Source organism: Acanthaster planci, linkage group LG02 (genome assembly GCF_054643075.1).
Source record: "Acanthaster planci isolate LZ-2023a linkage group LG02, COTS_SCS, whole genome shotgun sequence".
NCBI lineage: Eukaryota > Metazoa > Echinodermata > Asteroidea > Valvatida > Acanthasteridae > Acanthaster > Acanthaster planci.
Genome location: NC_141778.1, coordinates 35697648 through 35708195, shown reverse-complemented (window position 1 = coordinate 35708195; position 10548 = coordinate 35697648). Strand labels below are relative to the sequence as shown.

Here is a 10548-nt window from a genome sequence, read left to right as displayed (position 1 = left end):
CAAATAGGATCACCGATTGACATCGGTGATCCAGTGTTGGTTCACTGACACCAATACCCACTTCATGGATGGAGCAAACCAGCAATGGGATTACCGATTGACATCGGTGATCCAGTGTTGGTTCACTGACACCGGATACCCACTTCATGGATGGAGCAAACCAGCAATGGGATCACCGATTGACATCAGTGATCCAACATTGGTTCACTGACACCAATACCCACTTCATGGATGGAGCAAACCAGCAATGGAGCACAGTCAATGGAACACAGTAACAAACATGAATGTTATTGGATTTAAAGTCAGACTGTATAATCCCCATACATGTTTATATTTCATGAATCCCATCTAAATCCCTAGATAAATCAGGAAGATATTGCCAGTAAGAGTTGTTGTTCCACAACAGTATCCAGCAAGCTGGTTTGTTTAACTGCATGTACATTCTCCAAACACACATCAGTGATGAGGTATTTTCTATAAGAAATATTTGGACGCTTGCACTAACTTTATGTTAAGGTTTACGACCCACACATAAGCAATGAACCAAATGTTATGACAATTCAACATTTTTGATTTTTCAACCCAAAGCAACAGCGTTGTTTGGAAACACATATTCTCATTAGTATTAATGTACTGACTTACATTTCAATATACCAGAAGCACATAATCACTGATTGAAGCAAAAAACTACCAGTCATCAAATGGATCTGCAGAGTCATTGGAAACATGCCCCGTACTGACAGCAGAAAGATAAAAAAAATGGGATGAATTAGACAAGATATTTGTTATTAAAATAACATAGAAGATACACTCTAGACTCAGTAGTAGGAATCCTGACCCATACACTGCCTACAACTTATGATAAATGTCCACAGGTGTGACCTCAAGTGTTGTAGCTCTCCAACAAAATTTACAGCATATCCATCTTTCTCTTGAGTCCCTACATCAAAAGCCTCTGGTTCAAGAGAGTCTGGCATGTTCCACTTAAGCTCAGGGACTCTGCTACAGTACAAGCGGGCACTTTCACACCCATGGGCTACATTTGGCTGCATAGTTGGAATTTCCAGGGGGACCATGCTGAAAAGCAAGATAATTGCTTCAATGTTTCCTGTATATTAAAAGGCCTTATAACAATAATGTGTACAAAATATAGAGGACTTTCTGTGCAGGGTGACCCCGCAAAAATGCTATCCAGTGACATATATTTTCTCCAACAATAATTGTCTGAAAGTGTTCTTTTTGGTCTTCTCAAAATTTCATTTTCAAGATTTCATTTAAAGCAGATGATGCACCGTGGAGGTATTTATTTTCAAGTTTGTAACAAAACTCATTTTGCTAAGTCCAGTGAAAATGTTTACGGTCTTCTTTGTGAGTGCATGTGGTCACTGAATTTAAATCCTAGATTATCACACAAATGTTAGGTTCTTGTCATTTCTTGTTTTGATAAAAGTGATGCTTATTTCAGAGAGCAATGGTTTCTAAGTAATTGTACAGCTTCAGAAATTAATGAGTTTGTCTCAAGAAAAGGCAATATCAGATGAATCTAAATGCAGGCAGTTTACCTCAATCATGGAGCTATCAAACACAAGGAGTTAGAATGAAGTCCCTACAGACCCTACTCCTATTAACTGCTCCTGTTGGCTCCATAGACAAAGCGCGGTTACCAGCTCCAATGTTGAAGACCCTAGACATTCTTTGTACCCAGTGATCGCCACCGCCAGGTAGCTGATAACCCACAGACTCGCCATGTTTCGCTGTGGCACACTGGAGTAAATAAATGATGGAAAAGATGCACGAAGAAGATGCGCAGTTCTCTTCAGTAGTCCTCAGTGAGTGATCTTTGCAGATGCGCTCAAAAATTCCAAATCAGCGGTGGTTATGTGGCAAAGGTCGGACATTTTTAAAGCCAGTTATGGCATTTTGCTTTTCTGGCTGCAGAGAACAAATACCCAAAATATGAACTGCGAGATTTATATCATAAGTCGCAATCCTAGTGGTTCCTACGGTTAAAAGAAGGTGGAAACATGCCACAGGAATGCATTTGACAACGTGGTGAGGTTTCATGCCAAGACAGTTGTCGACAATGACAGAAAGGACAACGAATCCTCCCATGTTTTTGTGTGTTTTTCATTTTCCTCTGGACCAGCTACATTCTCTCAGTTTTCTTGTGCATATTTTTATTTTTACTAATTTGTATTAATTACTAATTATGTTTATTGTTAAGAGCGACGTTTTGGGGATGTAAAGAATAACCAGACTTTCATTGGCATTGGAATATCAGAACAATCACTAAAATTATCGAAATTTAAGTCTCCGATGTCGATGGTTTCCATCTCAAGGTGGCCAAGTTGAACAAGCGGAAGCGTTACGGACACATACGCAGTACCCACGATCCTTTGCAAATGCAACTCCAAGCACTCCTTGTAGCCCACAAGCAGCGCAGAATTTGTTTTGCCCTTACAGCACGTGCTGTGCTGGCGATGGCCACCATTGACCCTTTTGATCTCTGTATGTGCTGACTCCTTGTGTTTAATAGCTCCATGTCTCAATCAATTAGTAAGAAGTTGCTGGTCTTAACATTAACCACTTTCAAGTATTTTTAAGACCTTGATTGTTTGTTGGTGGAAAATAAAAAAGGTTTTAACACAATAGAGCTCTATCCAGTTCAGTACTTTACAAGCCTTTCCAGTGATCCTTTGTGTGTAACAAGTATTGAAGATTTTAAACAATGAGCTTCAATTTTGGTTGCTTTGGTAAATCCCATTGGACAGAACAAAAAAAACCACTTGTCTTACATAATTGAGATGCTTTCACTAGGCATTACTAAAGTTAAATGAAGTCTTCAGTTTTGAAGAGATAACATCTTAAGCTTTAATTTGGTACCAAAACAATGTATGACAATCATTTTTGGAGAAACTAAATGCTATTATGGGGTTACGTTATTTTGGGGTTCTCTTGATGTACTTCAGAATACACAGGATTCACTGGAAATAACTAGGAATGTTCAAAGCCAAAATAAGCAAAATTTTCTTGGTCTACAAGACACTTAAAGTAGAGTACCCCATGTTGTGTGTTCTGAAAGTATTAACATTCTGAACATAAGACCCTCCTGTATCTCAGATATACAGTAACTTGTCTTGGCTTTTAAAGATAAGACAGATGTAGGGATAAGACTTTTAAAAAGCAATATTTGGGTAAATCCATCCAGCCAGGCACATCTTTATTCCCTCACTTACGCTGATTATGTCCATGCTGAAGGAGAGAGACATTTTAGGGTCCATTCTCCAGAGACCGTTTTCAACAAACAGTTTAATCTGGCAAAGTGTGCATTTCTACCCATTCATAAATTACTTTTGAGTCAGAAAGTCAAAACAAGATTCTAAGAAGCATAAATTTCCAAAATTTTTGTTCATCAGTTTGACCTCATGTTTTCAAATACCATCTAGCCATGTTATGTTCCAGCAAGAAGTAATAATCTCCTTATATGGAGATTGGCATAGGCATGGCTCACAGTGGCTGGGAAGGGGAAAAGAAAACATATAGCTTGATATCATAAAAATGGATTTCCCAAGCTATGGCACACTTTTGTACCTCTTTTCAGGGGCAGATCCAGGAATTTTTCCAAGGGGGGTCAGGCCACAGATTTATTCAATGTCTCATTTTTGTGGACAACCAGAAATGATGATGAAAGGTTATACAGTAAACTCCGGCTAAGTCAGCACCCTCAGGACCCAAAAATTTGAGACGACTTACACGATGGCCGACTTCTACTGCAAGTTGTCATATTACCAACTTACATTTAACAATTGTTGCCTGCGGTGTAGGGGTCCATGGTGTTTTGTACACCCGAGAGGACAAATGGTACTCGAGGTGAAGCCAAGGGTGCCATTTGCCCCCAAGGGTGTACAAAACCCATGGACCCTGTCACTGCTGGCAACAATTGTTTTGTTATACCATGGTCATAGATTTCACTGGAACAAGCTTATGCAAGATAAATTAAAACTTTGACAAATGGAAACACATGAACGGTACATTTTAAGGAAAATTATTGATTGCGATGTCCTTTGTTTACCCCTTTTGGGGGGGATCTAGGATTTATAACAAATTCGTTTACCAGGGAAACCTGGGATTCATAAAGTACTGGGGGTCCTTTTTTAGAAATAGTTCATTTCAACGTGGTGTCATATACTCGAATGAACTCGATACTGGTCTAAAAGAGTGTACCACCGTGGTTTCATTTGCCAAAACACTGAAAGATTTGATCATCAATACTTATACTTTTAAAAAAATCATCGTTTGTGTTGCTTAAGTCATAATTTTACATACATGTATTTTACCGGGTCTCACTCTTAAACACATTGTCTCGTTTTAGTCCGTGTGTAGTTGATTAAGTTTTATTTTGTCTTGTCCCAGGGAAAGGTACAAAAGCTCGGCTTTACCTTTTTTCTTCGTGTTGACATCATTAGATACATACATTGTACATGTACACTTAAAGATATATACTGTTTGTAAATAATCTGTCTTAACACATACAAATTGTTGTATGAATTGTTATCAAGGATGTCAATATGAAAATAAATGTCAAATTGAAATTCAGGGGTTTAGTGATCTGGTTGAATTTCAAGAAATTATTTACACCAAATACTGCTGAAAAGTACTGACAAGATTGAAGAGCAGACGAAGAGATAATGACATGAGCGTTTTATCTTAACAGCAATGGCCATTCAGATTGCAGATACAGTGATCAGAGCCTACTCGTGTTCCATGAGCATATACATGTAGCGTAGAGCATGAACAGAGGTCTAATAACCCCGGGGGGGGGATCCGTCATGATCAGAGTGAAGAGAGTAGCACATGCAAACAGACACAGTATTTTAATGTCTCTCAAACAAAGCACATCTCCTACAATAATTGGCACGTTCTAGTGCATCACAGCTCCATGTATCTGCCCTTGTACCCAAGATTACGCAATAATTACAATGCAGTAGACATGACACATCAATTGTGGCAAAGTGCGCGGCCCAGTGTGCGCGATGCGTGAATGATACATGCACGCTTGTAGCACATCACGTGATTAGTATCTATGACCATGGTACAACAAGAAAGGATGACCTATGCATATGTGTGGATGAAATGTTTGATGCGATTCAGTTGCAATGCTCAAAATATCTAGTCCAAGCACAGAGAAAGGAGAAGATACAGTGAATACATTCAACATGGTTTGCAATGCTTTGGATTTTTGACATAGGGATTGGATTTGCGAAGCACAGCGCTCCATCAGTGTGAACAGAATACCTGCATGTACATATACATGGACTGATAAACGCTTAATACACCTGGCAACATAGAGGGGAATCTAGTTCTGTGCACTGGCTCATTCAATGAAGTATTTCAGAAGTTTTTGATCGCTTCATATTTTCAGTCATAGTTTGGAATGTACTTTGAGTTGTGGCGGGGTCACTGGCTCCCAGCTATTCCATGCTGTTCTTACAATTTTTTGCAGTAGGAACCTGTGTGCCAGACATGCTTTTGTGAGTTTCATGCACTTCCTGTACTCGCAATGTAACTTGGCGTGTACATCTGATAAAATGTGCACGTGCTGGCAGAGAAAGGTTTGGGATCTATCCATGATGGCAGTGCATGCAATGCCATGCTGGAACATGTCCTGACTAATGCAACACGAACGTAAATCGATGCTGCGATCATCACGGACTGTGCCAACAAACTTCAACAAACATTGCCATGTGGCTGCCAACTGTAGCGCAGAAGTCGAAGCCAAAACGGGATTTTAAAATGCCGATTTACATAAAGGATTTTGTTGTGCATTGGGGAAAATGGGACCAAAAGTAATATGCCGACTTAGGTGAAATGACAACTTACAAAAGCCAGCTTGAAATTTAAATTTTTATGGAAATGCATTAGAGACAATCAGGACTTTCGTAAGACTGCCGACTTTAGTGATTTGTAAATTAATTTTGAATTTTGCCCTGCCTGACATGTCTTTTGAAATAGTGTTTGCGGTGCCCGCTGCTACATCTGATTCGAACCAACAAGCTCAGTGGTCGAGTGGTTGAGACGTCTGCATTAGTGAGCAGGAGATCATGGGTTCGAGTCCCATCCGAGTAGGCTTGTGTTTTTTTTTCACAAGCCTTCGGGGGCACACTGAGTATACAGTGTTAAAATACACATCAGGCAGGCAAAATCCAAAAGTAATTTACATCTCCCTGGTGCAAATTCATCTTTGAAATTGAATGATTTGCCAAGTTGTACGATGTTGACTTAGCCCGAGTTTACGGTATATGCCATACATTCCTTACAATGGTGCATGTATAGGTGCACTTAGTTTGGGTAGTTTTATTATTTTCCCCATTTTTTCCTTTTGTTTTCCTTTTTTGGTCTCAGAGCGGGAGGGGGGGTGACCCCTAAACTCCCTTCCCTGGATCCTTTGCATGGAAAAATCAAAGTACTACTTACCTGCTAGGTTCATCAGCTCCTTCAACATCATAGGCCATACTGAATGCTGCATCAGAATGGTTACTCACTACAGATGACTACAAAGGAAGAGAAATAAAAGCAGAGACAAAAATTACACAGGTAATGAATCACTCTGTCACAGCATATTCCATCTCCCCAATTGATGGCAATTCACAGCATTCCTGCTACATTGGGACGTTGCAATTCACAGCATTCCTGCTACATAGGGACGTTGCAATTCACAGCATTCCTGCTACATTGGGACGTTGCAATTCACAGCATTCCTGCTACATTGGGATGTTGCAATTCACAGCATTCCTGCTACACTGGGATGTTGCAATTCACAGCATTCCTGCTACATAGGGATGTTGCAATTCACAGCATTCCTGCTACATAGGGATGTTGAAATTCAGAGCATTCCTGCTACATAGGGACGTTGCAATTCACAGCATTCCTGCTACATTGGGACGTTGCAATTCACAGCATTCCTGCTACATTGGGATGTTGCAATTCACAGCATTCCTGCTACACTGGGATGTTGCAATTCACAGCATTCCTGCTACATAGGGATGTTGCAATTCACAGCATTCCTGCTACATAGGGATGTTGAAATTCACAGCATTCCTGCTACATTGGGACGTTGCAATTCACAGCATTCCTGCTACATTGGGACGTTGCAATTCACAGCATTCCTGCTACATTGGGACGTTGCAATTCACAGCATTCCTGCTACATAGGGATGTTGAAATTCAGAGCATTCCTGCTACATAGGGACGTTGCAATTCACAGCATTCCTGCTACATTGGGACGTTGCAATTCACAGCATTCCTGCTACATAGGGATGTTGAAATTCAGAGCATTCCTGCTACATAGGGACGTTGCAATTCACAGCATTCCTGCTACATTGGGACGTTGCAATTCACAGCATTCCTGCTACATTGGGACGTTGCAATTCACAGCATTCCTGCTACATAGGGACGTTGCAATTCACAGCATTCCTGCTACATAGGGACGTTGCAATTCACAGCATTCCTGCTACATAGGGACATTGCAATTCACAGCATTCCTGCTACATTGGGACGTTGCAATTCAGAGCATTCCTGCTACATAGGGATGTTGCAATTCACAGCATTCCTGCTACATTGGGATGTTGCAATTCCATTTCTACTCTTGCCAAAAAGAAATTTTTTTGATTAAGAATTTTATGGGTTGCTGTGAGTGCATAAATATGGATATTAGTGTATTGACATGAAAAATTCACATCTGGCTCTTCAGTTGCAAATTCCATGTTTTGCTCCTGAGTCAGATATTTTAGTTTATTTGTTTATTTGGTTTTAACCTTTAGACAGCTGGGTGTGAATTCTGCCCCACCTCCCATCTAAATTTTTTCTCCGATACAGTGGAATACCACTATAAGGAACACTGCTACACTGAACATTCAGGAATACCCTTGGCTTCAAAATTTTCTGTAAACTTTTGCACATTTGTTTTAAACGAAAGAAACATATTAAGAATTGATCACAATAATTCAAAGTTGAGGAAATTGATTGATGGAACGATGGAAAAACAGCCAACACGCCAGCATGGTCTGCATTGTATGGGCACTGAGTAACTTTATTTCAAAATAAAACAACTGTCGCTGTTTGTATCATTCTAGCCAGTGTTGGTAGACCTTGTTTTCACACTTCCATTAATTGATTTCCATTTGCAACACTTTCAACTTCCAATTAACACCTTTAGAAGTCAAAATTGAACGCAATGTCCAACTCCGTGACATGAATGAGCATAACTGGTTCCCTGCTTTGGCTATCTCAAGTGAACACCAATTGTTTGGGAACCAATGAAGTCAGCTCCTGACAGACTGGATATTAAAGCATATGTGTATTTCAAAGGACATTGTGCCCATGGAGATGGGAAAGCCATGTGCATTTGGCACTGCATAATGTGCCATTTATTTTAGAAAGTGTGTAGTTTGGTTGATACTGTGTTGTAAAATGCAATGCGATACAAGGGAAATCGAACCCTATTTTACGGGTAGCCATCACATTTATTGTAATATGCGTCTGTCTACAGATGTCTACACTGCCAAATTCAGAAAGCCTTTGCATGATAATCGCTACAACGCCAGGAGGTTTGATTTTAAAGGGGATGGGCCATGTAGGGTTAAATTCCTTCCCCACATTAAGAGCGGGTCAGGTCTACTAGAGAATATCTACCCAGTCACTACATATGCAAATTCCCCATGTGCGTATTATTCATTCGCTGAAAAGATTTGATCGCCCGTGGTGCACCCTGACCTCCCACAATGCAGAGCGGCCTTGCCGCCATGATCATCCTTTTCGAGAGCAACTTAAAAAGGTCAGAGCCAGAGTGGGGAGGACGGGCGGGAGAGGACTATTTGGGTAGGTATTCTCTAGTAGACTCCACCCACACTTAATGTGGGGGAGGAGTCTATGGCGCTCTAGCTACCCAAACAGTCACTACATGTGCAGAGTAGTACCGGTCTAGGTGGGGGGTTGAGGACAACACATCTAATGCTGACAAGACACTTTTACATAGAGACGAGGAATGTAAGAATTTATGGTAAAGGAACTTCATAATAACTTGTCGTCCGTCCTACAGGAGGTCCCTATGACCTCTACGCTGCAGACAGTAGGATTGTCCTGCCATATGCGGTGTCACTCTGCAGGACATCCCTCAAGCTGCAGGAGGTTGAAGGAGACTTCCAAAAAACAGTTTTGCAAATGTTTGCAATGGAAACGTCTCGAGAGTAAGACCAAGATGCAGATCTTGCTCTTACACCACAAACCCTGATGTAGTAATGACTATGTTCATCAGAGCTAAGCGGTCAGACTGGATTAGCAAATCTAATGGCCGAAGGTGTCCAGCAGGCAATAGTGTACTGACACCGCTGGACAGTGTGGTCTCATGAAAGTGATAAGCGATGGGGTCGCTATCGTCCCTTTCATGCTATCCTTTTAGTCAGGTACCACTTCAGGACATGAACAGGTCCCCAAAGTTTATCCGCATCATCTCCAGGATGTAAGGAGGCGGAGAGTGTGAAGATATCGGACAGATCAGGTGAGGGAGTATGATCCTTCGTCAGGAAGCCGATCGAAGGAATGAGGTGAACACCATGCAGCTCCAAACAAAGACGGCCTTCAGCAATGGGGAGAGCCTATACATGTAGTTTGCTGTCTCCTCAGGACGTAACCATTTTCAGAGAAAGGCCAACCTGACATGGGTGTAAGGCAGGCATTTTTTAGGGTTCAAAGGAAGGACTGGAAAGCATCTAGAGAACCTAGCTTAGGTCTTATGACCAGACCGATTTCCAAACGAGGGGCCACTGGATAAGCATATCATATAAACGGTGATGGAATGTCATGTTGTTAAGGGCAGTTACCCATTTTGAAACCAATGTGTCTGGCAGCTAGGGCTAATCTGTAGATGTAGATACTTGTAGCTCCAAGTGAAAGAAGTACATAAGGAAGTTATAGCACTCATGGGAGCGTTGGCTGGAGCCAAAGCCTGACTATCAATAAACGTAACAAAATGCTACAATCTGTTGTCACAAATTTGAAAGGTGGACAGATGGCGTCCCATGCAGCCATGGCTTTGATGTTGCGAGAAAGTCCCGCTGAAGAGGAAGATCGTTGGAAGTTGAACATTGTTCAAGGAAACCAAGAGATCGATGTAAGACTGCTCTATCATCCCAGGGAGAGTGCGTCCGCCACTACGACATCAGACCCTGCCATGTGGATTGTCTGCAGGTCAACTGCATGATCCCTTGTCCTTTCCATTAATGTTGCTTTGGTTGGCAGTATGAAAAAAAAAAGGCAAGAAAGCCCCAAGACATACTCAAAGACGGAGGGGACATTATCATTTAGAGTCTCTAGCATGACTGTAGTGAGGTCTGGGCGGAAAGAAGAACTCTCCTTGCCCATCCAAGGAATTTACCTCGACAAGAGGGGAAGAAATAAAATACAGTAAAATCTCGATAAGTCGAAGCTCAGGGGAATGGACGAAAAGTTCAAGTTATCCGACGTTCGAGTTATCGAAAGTTACACGCTTCAG

At 41.2% G+C, this 10548-nt stretch overlaps 1 protein-coding gene across 9 annotated transcripts in view; it reads right to left on the bottom strand.

Moving 5' to 3' along the window:
• The window catches only part of ofd1 (OFD1 centriole and centriolar satellite protein), a 197881-nt gene that overhangs the window by 111643 nt on the left and 75690 nt on the right, over positions 1 to 10548 (bottom strand). For 6 of the 9 annotated variants that reach the window (XR_015424319.1, XR_015424317.1, XR_015424318.1 and 3 more), the window contains exons 24-25: positions 6475 to 6551; positions 643 to 736 (exon numbers count right to left, since the gene is read on the bottom strand). Coding sequence is in view for 4 of the 9 variants with exons in the window: in XM_087132892.1 (XP_086989018.1) it covers positions 688 to 736; positions 6475 to 6551 (126 nt within the window). In the remaining 5 variants the exon portion in view is untranslated. Of the gene's footprint in view, positions 1 to 642; positions 737 to 774; positions 1765 to 6474; positions 6552 to 10548 lie in introns of those variants that run through there. The other 3 variants (XM_087132890.1, XM_087132891.1, XM_087132893.1) reach the window with 2 other exon arrangements.